General features: G+C 38.7%; 1 protein-coding gene across 1 annotated transcript in view; it reads right to left on the reverse strand.

Moving 5' to 3' along the window:
• Window positions 1-19,662, reverse strand: part of LOC124167865 (translation initiation factor IF-2-like) — a 229,869-nt gene that overhangs the window by 34,478 nt on the left and 175,729 nt on the right. The window contains exons 2-3 of the mRNA XM_046545918.1: window positions 13,889-14,280; window positions 11,776-11,888 (exon numbers count right to left, since the gene is read on the reverse strand). Coding sequence (XP_046401874.1) covers window positions 11,776-11,888; window positions 13,889-14,179 — 404 coding nt within the window. The 5' untranslated portion in view covers window positions 14,180-14,280. The remainder of the gene's footprint in view (window positions 1-11,775; window positions 11,889-13,888; window positions 14,281-19,662) is intronic.

Consider the following 19,662-nt stretch of genomic DNA (forward strand, 5'->3'; position numbering starts at 1 on the left):
TCTAAACCTAAATCTCGTTATTTCAACCAGAGTAGTAGTATTTTTATCTTATTCTTTTTTTAGTAAGATAATAAAAGGTCTCTCATGTCTGTCTAATGCTTTTCACAACAATAAACATAATTATTTATACATTTCCATAACAACAGAAACTTTTTGCATTAACATCACAGTACAGCCCTCATCATCTTCAGCAATATCATGTGATTTCACCCCGCAAAAAAATCGATACAAGACCACATGGCATGAGATCTCTGGTAAAATAAAAGAAAAGCCTATTTTAATACTAATTTCTGAGTCATTACTTAATTTATTCCTTATTTGAAGTTGAAACGTATATGGAATGACGATAGAGAGAATGACTAAACTAAAACTTAAAGGCAGAAAAAGGGCAGTTTCAAGAATGCATTTATAAATTGTCCACAAGCGATGTTTTGCTCATACCGGCAAAGAATATCATGTTGGGGCAAACGTAGCGGGAAAACTGTACGAAATGCCGGCAGAAAATATTGAAGTGGAATTGCGCAGTAATTGCGGAAGCTCTTATAATGAATCGGTGAGTATTTTTGCCGTGAAGGATCTTATCCTCTGCCTCAGTGCCGCGAGTCGTAACGTGAGAGGGGCTCGCCGAAATTCCAGCATATGCCATTCATGAGTGCTTGTCGTGATTTGTCGGGCAGAAGCGAGCGGTTTCGCCTTGGTTCGGTGGAAGGGTGACGGGAATTCAATGAAAAATACTACACCAACTTCAATTTCTATAGAAAAGAGGATTACACTCGAGGAGTGATGCATATATGAAACAAATCAATCAATTCAAAATCATAAATGCTTTAAATACGCCTAGATCAAAGGATTGGGTAACCGCATTTATTGAAAACTATGATGAAAGGGGAGCATGATAGTCGAGTAGGGAGAACATTGCTACCGATTTAGGGGTCTCAGGTTCACATCCCCGGTGAACCCCTCGAACCTGTGGCGGTGGGGTAGAGTCCTCGCTTGCCAAACATGAGCCTGCTCCCGCCTGGGTAAGTTTCCATTATCCAGGGAATGGTTGTTCTTGCTTGTGCAATTGTTGAAATGTTTATTAAAACCCCGATGTAAAAGGCCAATGTGTGCTGTTTTCGGTGGATTGGAAATAAATAAATAATCATTCCCAATCACAACTCCTCGAAGTGCAAGATGGCCCGGGGAAAGGAACTGGATTGAATCATTGTGAAGGTGCAAAGATTTTACAATATTACTCTTATCCACGGAAAGGTGGGGAAAATAACCGCCACCCTTGCCTTAAAGTGCGAAAGACACACGCTTGTGGCCTAGTCCGAGGTAAGCTTTATCCTAACCTAAGTAAATCGACTAAACTCCTCGAAGAGCAAGGTGTCCCAGATAATAGCCTCCCTAGACTAAAAGAACGAAAGTCACCTACCTGTCGTCTAATCTAGGGGAGCTCTAACCTAGCTCAGCCATACCAACCATCTGGATGAATCCCAGAGTGAAATAAAATGCTACCATTTTACAATATCACACTTATCCACGGAAGGATGGGGAATGGAACTCCCCCCTTGTCTGAAAATACAAACGTAACACCAAGTCCGGGGTGAACTCTACCCTCGCCTCATCAAACCAACCTTCGTTTGTATCACAGAGTGAGTGATGGTGCAAACATTTTACTATAACACACTTATCCAGAGAAAGATGAGAATCTTTGAAAAATGATATTAATATACACCCCAGCGATAAAGATTTCGCAATAAACGCTAAGCATTACTTGTTCCTGACGTCACCCTAAACATATAATTTGCAATCAGATGGAAAGCCATTTGAAATTTATTGAATATTTTACTGTGCCATGGATTAAAATAAACGCAAACTATTTGAGCAGAAAATTTTGAATATTTTTACCACTAATGTTCTTTTATATTATTTGGACCTAATCATCTCTATAATTACAATGTAGAATTATAGCAGTTCTCTTCGCATCGTTAACGCTAGCTCATTTTGGTGGCCTGCCGGAGCTGATCAATGAGAGAGATTGCCTTTACACAACGGTTTAATAAAGCTATTGACGAGCCAAACGAGTATGATCCTTCCTTCCGAAAATGCGTTGTAATTGCTTTGCGATTGTAGGCTGCGATGAGTTGATAATTTCACGTGAAATTCCGCCGTGACCCGCGGTCAATCACAAAGTAGACTCTCGGTCAAAGGACCTCCAATGCATCCATGGCGAAAACGTTGAAAAAATCGCAACGCATCTGGAGCGGCCTGCGGTCTTTTGTGTCTCATATTCTGCTCAAAACCATTCATCCCAAGCCTTTGGAATTATTTCGGCTTGCTCTTTCCACAGAGGTCGCACAGGGGTCATATTCATTGTTGACCAATTCATGTCACAACGCACGTGTGACTGTCGGCCATAAGCATACAATACCGCGAGAGTACAGGGTTGACATGCGGTCATTATCATCAACAATCTTTAATCGACTGGCCTGGATTGTATAATTTCCCTGTTATGTACGGAGTATACCGCCAAATGCAATAAACATTCCTTTGGGAGACGCTGTATCTACTACGACGCATTTTTAACCCTGATTTCCCTTGAAATTGGTTGTATTCTTTCATACAATATATTGGTTTTAATCGCCAATAACGTTTTAAAATACACCGTTATGACTATTATCAGTCGTCTGCAATTCTCTCTCTAAATAAAGTCATAACTAATAAATTCATAGGTAAGGAAAGAATGGGATATATCTTTATTCTATATAGATATAACTATAGTCACATATAATGGAAAAAGGACGAGGACAACGGTGCTCTGGTAGATGGAAAAAGCCAGAAATCAGAGGGTAAAATTGCGGCCTGACTGGGACTTGAACCCAGTAGTCCAATACTATTTTTTTTAAACTGCTCTTTTACTCGATCAAATTAGGTTATCTTTTCAAATGATAAAATTCTTTTTTTTCAACATGAGCATCTAATTATTTTATGAGACACCTTACTCCCTCAGAAAACAATTAAATGTCTACAATGCAATGGGTGACATTGTAATATAATAAATATTTGGACTTGAATGGCACCTAAGAAAAATATTGCAAACCAACTCAGCTTGCGCATGACATACAAAATCATTCACAATAGTATAAGCAATCAGACCACAAGGGAGGTGAGGAGAATGCTCATAACTCGATATGTTTGAAAGCCGACCAAGAGTTTGCAAGTGAGCAGATTTGCCATCTTTCCCCCAGTCCCGTATTCAAGCTCTCAGTAATATATTTCCTAGTCACTTGAGTGAGGCTACATTAAAGGATTACAAAATCAATTACTTCACTTTGAAGCTGTAGTGCACTGGTGAGTTGCAGTGGAACCTTTCTAGGCCAACCCAGACGCGGTATTTCTGATGGAACTGAAAGAGTTTACCATTAAACCTACAGTTTGAGCTGGCAGAGGTGAAAAAAACGAGGAGTTGAGAAGCCAAGGGGTACAAGTGTTGTTTTTTCTCAACAGAGTTAGGTAAAGTTAATTGTTAGAAGAAATACGCAACAATTGGTTGCCAAGGGATACGAGTGAGTCTCAGTTCTGTGCTGACATCGAGTGGAAAATCAAATGCACTATATCGAATAAATAATTCATCTCGTTTGTTTTCTATACCTAATTTCTGTACCTAACAGTACACACTACACATAGAAAAAGAAATCACTAGTACCCCTTGGCTTCCAAACCACTCAAATGATTTTTGACGGTTTAGGCAAGTTTTATCGACTTATAACTGTGAAACGATCACATTGTTTGACCGATAGAAATTTCAATGTGAACGGAAAGCGAATTTAAATCTGAGATTGGTTTTAGCACTTGACAATTTGATTGATATTTACATAAAGCTTCCCCAGAGTACTCTTCGAAGTTATACAAATGGGCGATTACATTTATCTACCTGTGCGTGCGTAAGAGTCGCTGAAAAGGCAATCAAAGAGGAGAAAAAAAGAATTGAGAGGCGTTTTTCGAAAACTAAACTCTTTTAATTTCAAATCTGGGGATGTTTGTTTTACACTTGATTAAATTTCGTTGAAAGGCGGAAGAAAATCGAAAAAAATAATCGTAATTGATTTGACAAAATGCACAGAACATGACGATTGGAGATGTCCGAATTGAATTGTAGCGGCGATAAAAGTGTGCTTATTTTTATATGGACTTCGAGAGGACTTTTAATAAACAATGAAATCAAATTCAAATTGTATTGACACATAATGAAAACATCACTCCCGGTGTGACCGGGAGAAGAAATAGAAAGAGAATCATAAAAATAAATTCTCTATGGTTAACCGAGGAATTTATTCAACTAAACAAATCAATTACCCTCATTAAAACTGCAAGGCACCGTCTCCGGTGAAAATTTAAAAATATTCTTCATTTTTACTGCCAGAAAAAAAACAAGTGAGAGCTGATGTCTCAATAATTATATCTGAATAAAAATATTTTCTACTTTCCCAAGTGGGTTCGTAGGCTGATGGAAACGAAAGATTGGAAGTTTCGGTCCAGATTATCTCCATGAGCGCTAAATATGCCACAAAAGGTCGCGTGAAAGGTTACAATGCAAAAGGGCAAAAAATGTGGAAAGGTAAATGAAATTTAGGAGTCAACATCAATCGGAGTTAACTATCAAGCACGCAGGTTGAACGTAATAGAATCCATGCAAGTTTAAAACGACCTAGACTCGAGGGTACCCTTTGATACTAAAACTCTATGTGTATGCGGGAATATTAATTAATGCTCGCCGTCGATCATGTTTACAATAAAAAAAGGTAAAAAAATTATAGAAGCATTCAACAAGCAGGATGGAATATCTCTTTGGCTCCTGTGTCATCAACTGATCGACCGTCGACCATCAAAGTCAAAAGATATTATCATCAAGGCCCCGTGCACAACAACTTAATTGGCGTAACTTGATGTAATATCATCCATACCGACAAGAGATATTATCAACCTATCAAAGCTCAGACCGCTTATATATCGTGTAATCGATTGAAAAAATACTCAAAATAGAAAACACGGCAATAAATCGAAAACCTATCTCCACCCACCAAACCTTGCACTTTATAGTTCCTCCTCCTCTCCGCCAACAATTCCTCCTCCATCAATGCAAATAGGGTAGTTTCCTTCACCAAAGAAAACGAAAGGCAGTGATTGCGATTCGTTACCCAGCGTTAGTGTATTCATAATGTACGAATTGTTTGGTTTTAGAAATCCAAGTTTAGACAAATGTCAACGGTCGATTTTAACCTCATTTGAAAATAGCCAAATTGGCGCCCATGCGGTGCTACTCCACGTGACGTCACAGGGACCTAGATGCTATACGAGTAGATCGGAGTTTTACATCGTCTGAGATTAACAATGCATGCATGAGGCACAGAGCTAAGGGAAACATCTCTTAATAATCACCTATTAAAATTCACTAAAGTCGGAAAGTTTCCTTCGTTTGATAGGGAATGAATAATCCTTATTCAATTCAAGCGCTACCTGCTAGCAGGGTACACTGCGCTACCGCTATGCTCGGCATCAAGTAGCCAGCATTTTAGCGGCGTTCTTAGCCTCGCACCCAGGTGGCCTCACACAGTGGCAGCCAGACGTCACACGGGCTTTTCCCAGCATTCATACTTAGCCGCCGCGTTATCGCGCGCATGAAAATTTTCACTTTGCATTTAACCGCGAAAAATAGATATCGTAATTTAAAAATATAATTGCGTGAAATGCGCACTCCATGAGTAATAATCTTTCGATTAAGGCAATAAAAAAAATAGGAAACCCTCCCTATTCCGAATAGATACAACCTATATTTGTTGCCGAGATGGTGTCTCAAAATGACCGCAAAATGTGACTCCGAGCCGAATTCCCGTTCTATGGGTTAGCAACGCATCAGAGAGACGATGGTGATTGAAGACTTAAATACAGCGACGACAGACCGACTCAGCCCCCTGATATTCCCCGCCAATGGGATCAAATTTATTTACCCCGACGCGAACGTCGTTTCATTGACAGTAATTGATTTCCGCGAAGGGTTCCAATTACTCGCAGCCCTAGATACAAGTTCGTCAGCGTGACCCTGCGATCATTCAGCCGGAGACATGGGGACGTTAGCGCCTCTGTCAGGCCGTCGTCGAAAATGAATACACGCGCTCACTTTGCTAAGTGGCCGATCATTATAGCGGCGGCGCCACTGAGCCAGCGAATGGAGAAGGCTAGGGAGAGGAATATTGGTCCCTCGGGGGAACAAAGGAATGCAAGTTTGCAGGGGTTGACTAATGCACAGCAGAGGGTTGAGTCAGTGTGTCGAACATCTCTTGAATAAATTGGCATATCGTCGGCAACAGAGCGTAAGAAGTACTCGCTAAACTAACGAATGGTACGGAGAGCTAACTTTTCTTTGCGGGTGAAAGAAAATCCTTAATTGTATCTTTTCATTGCCACTCTTGAAAAACTGACGAAAATTAATTATGAAGTTGACTGAAAGTCTAGTGAAAATTACAAAAGCCAGAAAAATTCGGATGGCAAATAAAGCTGGAAAATAGGAATACCTTCGCAAATGGTTTATCGATTGCCTTGTCGATATCTATAGGAAGAAGAACAAATTTTAACCCGCTGTGGGCTAGGTTAAGCCTGAAAATTATAACGACGGCACCAACTTAAATGCGTGGATTAGGATGGCAGAAAATTCTTCCAGAACAACTAACGACATACTGCATAAAGGACATAAAAAAACTGACCAATGAAACTACCGATTTTTGGTGCGGATAAAAGCAAAGTTTTTTCATAAATGCTGTTTCAAAACATTGATTTCACTCCTTAAATGCCAAAAAATTATAGTTATATTGTTTGACTGACAATTTTATTCTATCAATACATTTTTAAATTTATAAATATATGATCCGGCCCTTATAAAAGTTTGACTGATTTTGGCGCCATTTAAACTTAATAGACGTATTTTAGACGCTGATTTCCCGAATAAATTTACTTATTTTGTTAATCACTTCGCAATTTTTAAGGAGAGGTGTAAAATTTTCTTGAAAATGGGTTTTACTTTATGTGCAGTCTAAATTTTATATGTAAGTACTAAGAGTTTGCGACTATGAATTTGTACTGATTGAATACGCGGGCCCGAAATTCCTCTCACGGTACAGTATTTTCTTTTAACATACATTTTAGGATGCCAGCGAGTTCCACATTTTAATAGCTATGTGAATTAAAAATAGCTATGAAAAACATAAATCGATAAAAAAACTATAAATACTCCTCCAATATTTAAACATCACTTTCCGATTCCTAGGGAGTTTGCGTGACTATCTCTTTATTTTACTTTCTCTTTGTATTTATAATTTATAATAAAATAGATGGGTACAAATTGATTATAGCGATTCCAAAAACACATTTTTTGGTTTCTGGTTTTCTGTCGATAAAATTTTAAAAATTTTGTAGGAGAAAGGAAACTGGTATAATTAATTATTGCTTTGTTTATTATCATAATTTAAATAAACAGATCCAAATAATTGCAAAAAAAGTCCTGATAAATGTGTATAAAGATACCGGAACGTTGTCAAAAATTTGCACTAAAATTTTTTCAAGACCTTTACTTCAAGACAGTGGATTAACAATACATATGGATGTTAAGAGAAGAAAATATATAAAATTATTATTATTATTGAATATGTCCGTAATACTAGGAAAATTAGGAGTTGGAATATTTACACTGGATATTATTTGGACACAACGCGTTTCCCTGATACGAAAGACATTATAAAGTGCCAATTATCAAGTGGTTGTTTGTAACAACGAAACTCGTTGTGTTAAAATATATTCCAGTGGAAATATTGCAATGCCTAATTTTACTAGCATTAATAACTTCCACCGCATCGTGCCTCACATCATACAAGATATCCGCAATAATTTTGCCTAAAGCTTTTCACCAGAATATTAACCATTACCACAAAAAGTGCGCCCTTTTCAATACCAAAGGGGATAATAGCTAAAATGACAATGGAATAAGGGAAGCAGGCCTACTAATTAACTTATATCACTTCTCTTATCTCCTAGCGAGAGTGCGAGAGAGGTTAATTTAGGCCCTGGACGGACCCGAGTAGATCCGAAAGAGACTAGCAAACCGCAAATTTCCCTCTAGCATTCCCTCCACGTGAATACAGCTGGCAGTCCGGCCTATTCGGACGCGCCGATATGACCAGCATGTATGGAGGCTGATATGGATGACGCGCGGTCTCTCCGATGTAATTAATCCCGATTCCCACGGGCGGCGCTACTCGCTGAGGGAGTTTGCGATCGTTAACAGGTGATTCCGTCTCTTGATGCTATTAGTAAACGCAAATTCTACCGACGCGACGATGCGACCCTGAATGGAAAGCTATGAAACGAGAAGAGGATTTTGAAAATTCTTTTTTTCGCGCATTTTATCATCCATGGGGAAAATCTGTCCTCACTTTCACGTCGATTTACAGAACAGCATGCAATGTTACATGATTTAGATGGTGGTTTTAGGCTCGTTGTGGAATGCCATTTCCAAAAACATATGATGATGCCCAGTTATCGAATCCGCGACCTTAATTTGAGGCCTTGTTTGATTAGAAATGATAATTTTTTATAAAGTTTAGACAGACACTTGTGCTGTAAACATTTCATTAATTTGAAAGTGTCGAGAAAAACTGATAAAAAAAAGAACTGACTTTGAAAAATATTAATTCTAGTTTTCTTCACTGTCAGCAGTAGAATGCACTGACCGCTGTAAAAAAACGGATTTAGAGTGTCCTTCGCAATTCACTTTTTTTGGTTAATTTTAGCATTATACCTATCGTAGCGTAATAAAGTAATCGCAGTTAGATATAGTAATTGCCTCTTAATAAACTAATCGGAGTAAAAGTGATATACACAAGAGAAATTGCGCTAAATGTCACACACTGCAGTGAGTATTGATCTCTTTTTTTTCTTTTTGCCGGCTTTGGTGGTGGCGGGGAAAAGCCTTCGCCTGCCAAACAGAAGATCGCGGGTTCGAGTACCACCCGGGAAGGTTGCCCATATCCAAGGCATGGTTAATAGCGCACGTGTAATAGTTAAATTTTTTTAATACCTTTATGTAAAATGGCCACTCTGTACATACTGAATTCGGTGGTACGGGAAGAAATAAGTAACTTACACAGGCGTGATGTCAATTGTTATTCGCCAATGCATGAAAAAGTTGCAATGGAAAAAGAAGGCGAACCGCAGCCATATTCACAAAAAATAATATTTAGCCATAAAAGGACGAACATCTCCTGCTGGATTGATATGTATTAGGGGCAAAGTACTCGCTTCAAACCACGTTCAGGGTAGGTATGTGAAGTACACTGCGGCTAACATTTTAAAATTAATTTATTACTTTAACCTCATATCTACTAATTATTTACTCCGGTGAAATTGGCTAATATTTGAGGTAAAGGCAAATGTTAAAATTAGACTTCTCTGTTTATGATATGCATCCCCACAGGGCACACTATCTAGGCGGAATGCGTAACGCACGAAAGGTAATAGAAGCGATTGTTCCCTTATTTTGATATGAAAACTGTATGCAAAATCGCAATTTTAAATTAAACAAACACATCATTTAGTCTTTGCTCACCTTAGCAAGAATACAATTTTTACTAACATTATTTTTCAAAAGAGAAGTTTCTATTTAAATAAAGCAAATTAATCCCTCCTAATTATTATTTTTTATGATTTTAGTTTTTCCTGAAATTTAATCATAATGAGGTACATGTGCTACGCTACAGTTTGTAGCAAAACTGTCCTACAACATTCGTTTCTCCATGGCAACTCATTGATTACACAAAGAACAGCAATGATCACAGTCGCTTCAATTCGAATAAATGAATAACGTTTCCCCACCAATAGAAAATAATACCTCTAATATCTCAATTAAAAACACCACTTCCTTCCTTTTACGGTTTAGTTAAACATTTACTTCCTAAATTGCCCGATGTTGTCATGATTAAAAAATGCGCTGAGCAAACAACAGCCATGTATTACTTCCGAAACGTAAAAATAAATGTAGGTCAATGGTTTATTTGCTCGGCCTACAACGATAGACATAGATTGGAAGATTTTTTGTATAGTAGATGACGTAAAACGTACAACAGCAATAGATTAAACAAAGGTAATTCACGGTGCATAGCCCCGCATCTAATTTTACCGTGGAGTATCCAGGTAGGGGCCCAGTATTTACGACTCGCTCAAAGGATAACGTTATCATGTCCATAAAATCTCTCTCAAACGGACGTTTTACACAGCCATCAGTCTTCGTGAATCACCGTGACCACTGAAGCCAGGATTCGCCATAGCCCACTTGGCGCTGGGAACAATACGTATGGACTCTGCATGACACTAATAGGCTTCGGATCATTTATGGCTGTTCCGGCTTCAATGACTTCCTCTATACCTCGGCCATATACTAGAAAGATATACTAAGATCATAATTTACGAGGAAAATAAATAAAATTCACCGCTAATGGCTAATGGAGGCTACTTGGGTCCAAGAACAGAGAAAAACAACGGGTAAAATATTAACAGCGGGGACTATATTTTAATGACTAAATGAGACACGTCATCATGAATTTCCTCAACTATGTGATAAAATAATAGTATGAACTTACGTAGGATGACAAGTAATAGTGAAATTAAAAGCTAAAAATCACAGCGCGAAAAATACAACCCAAAAAACCTCACATTATAGCACAGTCCCAATTTATTCACTCAAGGAAATAAAAGGCTTCCACATTCAAATATTGAAAAAATATTACAAATGCAAAAGATTCCGTAGGATCCACAAAAAAATTATCAACTACTCCATACGACGCATTCTGAAGTGTTTGAAAAAAAAATGTTTCAAAAATTATATTGTTTTTAAGTGAGTGGAATTTTTATTTCGTGGAAGTTGAAAATATCTTTCATGGTATGGTATTTGGAGGAGGCGACCGACATGCTTAGGTTATTTCCGCCAAGAGGGAATGGTAGGTAAGGAAGGGTGGCGAGAAACCCGGCGTCGGCATTAGCCTGCTCTAAACGAAAGGCGCCAAGGGGACACGGCTTAACGCCCCATCCGACGGACGCAGTGTTGCACTTGACTTGTCCTTGACACTCAAACAGGGATCGGGCAGTCTCTGAAAATTCTCTGCCACCGTCGGGATTTGAACCCGAGTCCACTGGATGGAAATAAACACTCTATCCACCACACTAGTCCTGATTTTTCATTTATTTTATGCATCTAAATTGTATAATCATTTTCACTTAAAGGCCTGATTATGGTCTATAAATAAGCCACAACTTCAGCAAAAATTTCATTTTAATTTAAATCTTTTATTTATAAAGGAACAATTCCATTGACGTACCCAGCGGGGGCAGGGTAGGGGGCCAACTGCCCCCCTAGAAGCAAAATAATATTTAGTTCAAAACAAAAATTATCAACAAATTATCCTTTTGCAGGGAATTGATTGAAAAGTAAAAGACATTTAACAAAAATATAGACCATTATTTTTCAAGCAAATAATTATAAAAACTAATAAATTGCTGTCATTATTTCCTTAAAGTTTTGGTTTCATTAACCTTTACTGAGCACAAAAATTATAACTTGAACGACCACGGCTCGTTTTGCCCCCCCCTCCCCCAGTTTTGATTCTGGGTACGCCGTTGAATAGTTCTATCATACATCACCTGAAACAACCAATTTTAGAAGAATAAAGATGCATGTGTACTCACTTCCAGATGAGGACTGAGGCTATTAAGAGCATGGCTAGCAGCAGGAGGGAGCACACGACTATGACGGCGATCGAAGGCAGTGCTGGACTACTCCTGTACTCCGGATCAACGAGCTACAAAGAAATGGATCAGAAGAACACGTGAGAAAAAAGCACTTGAGGGTCCAAATATTAAGTGCAAATTAAATTTCGGTTAATAATTGATACAAAATGAAGTTATGAAAAACTAAAATCAAGGGCGTGAGGTTTGAGAACACGTGTTGCATTTGAAACAGTGGCGTCACTATGGGGGGGATGAGGGGATAGATCCCCTCAAAAGCCTCATAGAAATAAAAAATATATTTAAAACTAGTTCCTAGTTTTGAAATGCAGGGGCGCAGCTTAAGAATTAAGGCTAGGGGGGGTTTAGGCGCAACTAATACCTTGGGGTGTGGGGGTATTGCATACCCGCCAGGGTAAGCGGGAGTTGTGGGGGCCCTCTTCCAGAAATTTTTATGATTGATGGTTCAAAATGACTAGATTTACCGGTTTTTGAGAGATGTTTGATAAATCCCAACACTATTCTACAAGTAATACCAATCCATTAAGAAAAATGTATCAAACTTAAAAATTTCTCTTAGCCCTGGCGGGGGGGGGGGTTTAAGCCCCAAAACCCCCCCTCGCTGCGCCACTGTTGACATGTAATAACTGCATTTGCTTAAATTTTAATTTTTTTGCGCCAAAATTAGATAAAATGTATTTCCAGGCATGTCATTTTTCAAAACTTACCCGGACAGTTGCCTAGGGCATGGGGATCGCCGCCTTAGGTCATCCCTTCCCTCCCCCAAAGCATTTTCCTAGTTACGCCACTGATTTGAAGCAAAAACAGTTTCAGGCTCCTTGTGTAGACACCCTTTTAAAAATATTTTGTATATTTCTAAAATTTTATTTGCTTTTGAATGCAAAAATGGTGCTACCTGTTAATAATTGATTAAATTTGACAGGTTACAATGAATTAGCTTAGGTGCCACCAATAAACATTGTAAAATGGTAGGTCAAAATTCTACTTCCTTCATTTTTTCTTAATATACAACTGAATTCTTATTTTTTATTATATCATTGCAGAAAAAAACCGTTGTAACCCTTTATTTTTGTTTAAGTAGGTGACGAAAATATATAATCATTTTATTCAAAGTCCTGATGAAAATAAGCCGAAATGTCGGTGAAACTTGCATTTCAATTTAAATACCCACACCCTAAGATTCAAATTTAATGGATCAACAAATGATGTTATAAGTAGATACAGTACAATGGGATTTGTTTTCACGTAATCGCGTCAGTTGCCATACACAGTGAATTGAAATTAGGATTTTAAAACTCATCTTCAGATATTAAAAATTACAAAAAGGAAAAAAAATTAAACATATATAAGAAATATAAAATGGAATACAAATATATTAAAATGTTAATAACAATGATTGTACACAAATTATTCGGAAAAAAATTTATGAAAAACTAAATCAATGGAGAGTGGTGTGAGAACACGTTGCTCATTTTCAAGCAAGTAAAAGTGTAGAAAAGAACAAAATGCTTTTGGAATTGATAAGCGCCACACAAGAGCACGGATAAATAATCCGTGGAATGCGCATCCCATCCATGATGGATCCACTAATTTTCAAATATTTTGATGAAATTAATTTGGAATTGATTTTAAAATTAATAAAAAACAGACAATATCATTAGGAATATAAACTTGGTCAACAGGCCTGGACATGGCTTAATTTAAATGAAATCGTCAGCGCCAGCAGTCAGTGACGCGAGTGGCGACTTTCGTAAACCCATTTTAATTAGCGAAGGGTGGCAACACAATGAGAGCAGGTTATATTATGCATAGTTAGCGTTAACCGGAGCATCATACTGTCGTAATCTTGACTTAACAATACTTGAAGGTTTAAGCAATTAAAAGTAGTTCAGCATAACGGTTGATTAAACAGGTGACCTCAAGTGGATGACATAGTCAACTCTGAGTTTTATGCTCCATAAAATGTTAACTAGATATTAAAAAAAACCGGCCTTAGAGGTGTACTTTAGGATCCAGTATTGAAAGATGTATTCGCTGCTGTAGTAGTACTTACAGGTACGGCGGCGCAGGTTCCGATGTCGCCGAGCGGCCCGTCGAGGCATTCGCTACCGTCGAGGGCGTTCTCGTCCTCAGGGTTGCCGTCGCCAAGGGGGTCGGGGTAGAGGAAGGGCGGCCGGGGCGGGGGCGGCAGGCGGAAGTCCGGGGGCGGCGGGGGTTGGGGGCAGTCGCAGTCGGTCGTCCACGCGTCCAGCAGGCTGTTCTGCTCATGGTGGTCGCTGGAGTCGAAGGGAGGGGGCCACGATGCGGCGGTGGCGACCCCCGAATCGGGAGCAGCAGAGGCCATGCCCCCGCTCTCTCAGGCAGCGTCCGCCTCCTCGTCTGGGGGCCTGCGGAGGTCACCCCTCCGCCCCCGAGCGCCAAGGGTTTCCGCCTCCCATGGCACGCCTGAAAACACGTAGAGAAGAGGAGCGAATTTAAAAAGTGCGAAAATTAAATTTAAACAACGGTATGAGACGCAAAATATTACGTCTTACACCGTTACAGTTAAAATGTGTATGAATGTAATCTCAAGTCTTTAACAGTTTTAATATCAATATAACGTCGAAAGGCATTTACACGCACCTAGCAAAGTAATACGTCTAAAACGTTAAATTATCTACAAGAAAAAAGAATATCCGTAGCATAGTTCTTCACAAAATAATTATTGAGCAGGTATGTGTTGTAACTCAGTGAAATATGCTTTCAAAGTGTAGCCCCGAATAATTACTTTTTTAATATAATTTATTTATTGATTAATAATTTATATCCAAAGCTCCTAAACCTTTTTTGCCATGTTATTGTTTATTTTGTTTATGAAGTTGTTACTTGTGATGTAATACAGATGCTATGCTTTCAATGTTGCCATTACGTAGATAAATGGAACCTTCTGACAAGCCATATGGCTTAGAAGGACCAAGTTTGTATATACTAATAAAGGCAATCTATATATTAATTTATTTCCCGAATTGCCCCGAATAATTTATTTATTTCCACATCTCCGAAAACAGCATTAGTCGGCCTTTACATAGGGTTTTTTTTTTCGATAAAATTTTAACAATCGAACAGGCACTGCCTCATGCCTGCATGTAACTGCCTCATGGCTGCAGAGGAAAACAAAAAATAACTATTGAAAAAGCAAAATGAATATCGTAAGAGAGACGCCTAGTGTCTATGGAAGAGGTCATAGAAATAGAAAAAAGACCATCCAATGATAGCCTAAAAGATGGATATACCAGTACCTAGACCACCTCGAGTTAATAGAACCGCACTGGTAGCGTAGTGATCAAAATGGTAACTGCTCGGTTGTCGGTAACGAAAGCGGATAGTTACCCGCAAAAATTTGGTAAATTTATGATTTTTAATATTTTGTTTTCTTTTACGAAGGAAAATAATTGTGCTAATATTTCGGGGAGTGGGGGGGTCTGGACCCCTCTTGCTACGCGACTGGCCTACATCTATGTTCATGGTGATTTTTTAAAGGATAAAGGTCAATTAAAGAGCCCAATTGCGAAGATGCTCCGAGTACCGTCACTACAAATATTTTTACCCAGTGTTATTAGGTAGATAACCTTATTTCTTCATTGAAGAGAGCTGGTTAATTTGGGAGCACCTTTTACGGAAATTAATTAGACCCTTAGAGGAGCATTTACACTCAGGTGTCTAAGGCTCAGGGATAATGCAGAACGAGGGAGCCATCGTTTGGGCCTTATTAGAAGCTCAAGGACTCCCCTCTCTCCGCTTAAACGCAGAGCACAAGTGAGGAAACCTTTTCAGGGCCGCATAATCTTCACGCGATAATCTGTTTGCGGGAATCCTACTAGGCGGCTTCTCCTTTCTCTCTCAAAGGGGATTAGCTGCATGATCCAGGCGAGACTTGTAGCAGAGACCCGTGTCCTCTCATTTTCGCATCTTGGTTCCCTTGACAACGTCCTCTCCACGTACGTGAACACTGGATTTTCGACGCCTGTAGGTGACCGTACAAAACTTCCCATTCAAATAAGAGGCAGCTCACGCCAATTCGGGCTGCAAAATGTTTTAATTCGAGGGATTTTGATAAAACTCGATCAGATTTCCTCCATGGTTTTCGTGTTAGCTACGTCTAAGTTATTTTCTGGATGACATTTCGTGGTCTATGCTGGCAACATCTTCAGATAAAGCCTGAGAGCCAACAGATGGAAATGGCTCACTCTACATACCATCCTTACGTTAACCTAACAGTGGCGCGAGCAATCAGCGTATAGGACAACGCTTTTACTGCGCTTTTGCGTATAAGTCTTTTCCAAGTGGTATTCATTCTATGCCCACCATCTCTATTTCAATTGTCAGCTACTTTTTTCTAATTTCAATCGCCTTTCCAATTATGTGAATTCCTGCTTTTCTCACGAAATATTCGAAAGAGGGAATTCATGCTTTTGTTTTTGCAGGCACTTTTACTTCGTCAATCATAAGCTGATGCCCAGAATTAGTGAACGTAAGTCCTGCCACTGCTAATTGTTGGAAAATCGACACTCACACCTGATCTGAAGATGTGACGAGACTAGGCCAGGAACCTTCATCCTGGATGTGACTTCGACGTAACTAACCCGAAAATCATAGAGAGAACTTCAATCCAGCGTTGTGAAAGCCTCCAGAAGATATTCGGTCACATTATACACTATGAGTCGCAAATAAACACCACCATTCATTGACACCAGAAGCCACGTGATTCCCTATCCACAAATAGTGGAAGGTTTAAAATAAGCACATATGTGTGACCCCTCAAACCTCGGCAGATGATATTATCACTTTCTTAAGCTGTGAAAAAATTGGTTCATTTTTGTAGGGCAAAGTTAAATATAGTTCCGACAGGCGACTTTCCTTTCTTCTCCTACTTCAGATTTTTTTTGCCGTACTTTGCCCTTTTTCGCGACTTTTACTCGTTCAAAAATTACGTTATAATACTTAATGATTTAGGATTCGTGACCTATTCCTTGCAAATTTATCACTTGCTCTAACGTAAAAACCATTCAGCAGCACATCTTCCGATACAGATCTAATTTTTACATTCGCTATCGGTGGTAAGTCCAGTTGTTATCACTTCTCTTTTTCAAAACTCTTGTGCTGTGGCACTTACGCGTCGAATCAGTGGCGGTGGCGCTGTTCTTTTCAATCGATTAGTCTAACGAGTGGTGCGATAGTGACCGATGATGATTCACCAAAAGATAAGGGGATAAAAGGTTGAAGGGGATGGTGTAACGATGGGAGGATGGGATGGAGTGGAGGAAATAAGTGCTAGGCTAATACGGCACTGGTTGGACATTGTAGCAATCAATGCTGGCGATGGAATCGAACATTGATGGACGAAAATAAGTTGATGACGGCGCGGAACAGAGAATAGGGTGGTTTCCTATTTTTTAAATTTCCTATATCGAAAGATTATTATTCCTGGAGTACGTATTTCACCGTTATAGATTTTTAAATGGCGATATCTATTTTTACCGATCAAATGAAAAGTGAAAATTATCAAGCGCGCGAAAACCGTCTGACGTCATTCTGTTCCGAGCTGCCGCCGTGTGAGGCCACCTTGGTGCGAGGCTATGAGCTCCGATAAGATGCAGGCTGCTAGCAGGTAGCAGAGTACCTTGCTAGCAGGTAGCGCTTGGCTTGAATAAGGATCATTAATAGCCTATCAAGCAAAGGAAACTTTCTAATAATAGAAATAATAGAAATATTTTCTTAAAATGACATTTAATTGTCTCTGAGCAGAATGCATTATCTAACTTCTTTGCCAAGCTCGTGTAGGTTATCCTAGAGAATTTATAAACTTTAATTCCTTTACAAAATAAAAAGTAATTGGCCAATCAACTTTAAATGTTTTCGAAATGATCCACTTCGAATGTAATAATTAAAATGGTCATTAAAAAAGGAGATGAAATATTTTTGATCAATAGGATGCAAGGTAAGACTTACGATTCGTTCTTGAAACACGACGAAAGAAAAAAGTCATTCACCTCATCTAGAGCCATATCTGGATAAAATTCTAATAAAGAACAGCGCAAATGCAACGTGGAAAACGGATGCTTCAATCATAATCCTCTTTCATTTAGGATTGAAATATGAAATGTTCGCGTAAGAATTGAAAAGGCAAAAATGAATTACGATTTTTAATTTTAAGAGTAACAGGAATGATCAATTTCGAAGAATACGGACGGAAATAAAATTATGGAATTTTTTCGTCCGCTGAAATGGACGTTATTCTTTACTTATTCATTGGTAGTCCTCCGGGGATTATATAGCTGGTCATCGGAAGATGCATTGTTTTGTGCAAACAAAAGACTCTGTAATTAATTTAAATAGCAACCTAACATTTCTCTTCCTCCCTCATTCTGCGAGCCATGCAGAAAAAAATCCATCAACAATCATACGATATCTCGCCTCATTGTTTTTACGAAGCTGTATAGTCCGCGCTTATTTTTTATTTATAACTACCTGGGGGAAGAGGAAGTGAGATAAATTTTATAGATTATTCGGTGCCTTGTACTCACTCATGAGAAAAAAAGCACTCAGCCGGACGAATGGACAGAAAAGGCGAGAAGCCATTCGCTTCATGCAATGATACATATTCCCGTATTTTGGTTTTTCCCGCTTTTTTCATCTTTATGAGGGGAGAGTTGAGCAGTGAAGACTTACATTGTTACCTGTACGTTTAATAATAATAAAAATATTTAATGTCACGGTCTTTTAGGCATTATTAGTCCTTTAGACATTAATTAACGGACAACTAAAAAAGTGCAACACAGAGATCCTGCATAAATGTGTATGTAATATTACATAGATAAATTTGGAGGAGGCGACCGACAGCTTAGGTCATTTGCGCCATGAGGGAAGGGTAGGTAAGGAAGGGTGGAGAGAAACCCGGCGTCGGCATTAACCTGCTCTTAACGAAAGGCGCCAAGGGGACACGGCTTAACGTCCCATCCGACGGCTGGAGTGTTGCGCTTGACTTGTCCTTCACAAGGGACTCATGGAGGGATTGGGTAGTCTCTGAAAATTCTCTGCCACTGCCGGGATTTGAACCCGAACCGACGAGGTGGGAAGTCAACACTCTATCCACAACACCAACCCAATCCCCAATATCACATAGAGTGATTGAGAATGTGCACATAATATTATATTATAAATCATAATCCAAAAGATACCACAATAAATTTCGCTTTTCATTTCAACCTCTTGGAATTTATCAAATCAAAAACTTTTCTTTCCAAACTCGAAATGGATTAACTTGCTTTAATATCATCATGCTGACGGAAGATATAGATCAAGCAACATTTATTTCAGAATCTATAAGGTTTCATACTACCAGAAAGCGTTATCAAATGTTTCGTTCGTACTTTAGTGGGCGAACACAAGCAGCTCTTGGAAAAATCTCAAACTGGTACGTCATGCATAAGTTATATTTAAGTAAAAAATGCGTCATGAATAAGTAATATCATCATCATCATCAAAAGTCAACAATTGAGTGAGTGATTTGAACCACTATCCATTCCGTCTTCTTATATGTAAGCACTCCCATAATGACCTATTTATTTTCTTTTACATCCTTAGATCTCGTCCAAAGTAACTCAATCGGGGCCGTCTTTTTACTCTTAATCCCTTCTACCTGTCCTTCGACGATTTTATTTATTGGAAAAGAGAAAACTTATTCATATTCGCATTGATTATTTTCGAAAAGTATTCTCCTGATTTTGCTTTTTAACAATGAATAATTTCTTACATGAATACAGCTTTTGATGACCACCAACATGTTTC

This window comes from Ischnura elegans, chromosome 11 (assembly GCF_921293095.1).
Source record: "Ischnura elegans chromosome 11, ioIscEleg1.1, whole genome shotgun sequence".
In the NCBI taxonomy this organism is placed as follows: domain Eukaryota; kingdom Metazoa; phylum Arthropoda; class Insecta; order Odonata; family Coenagrionidae; genus Ischnura; species Ischnura elegans.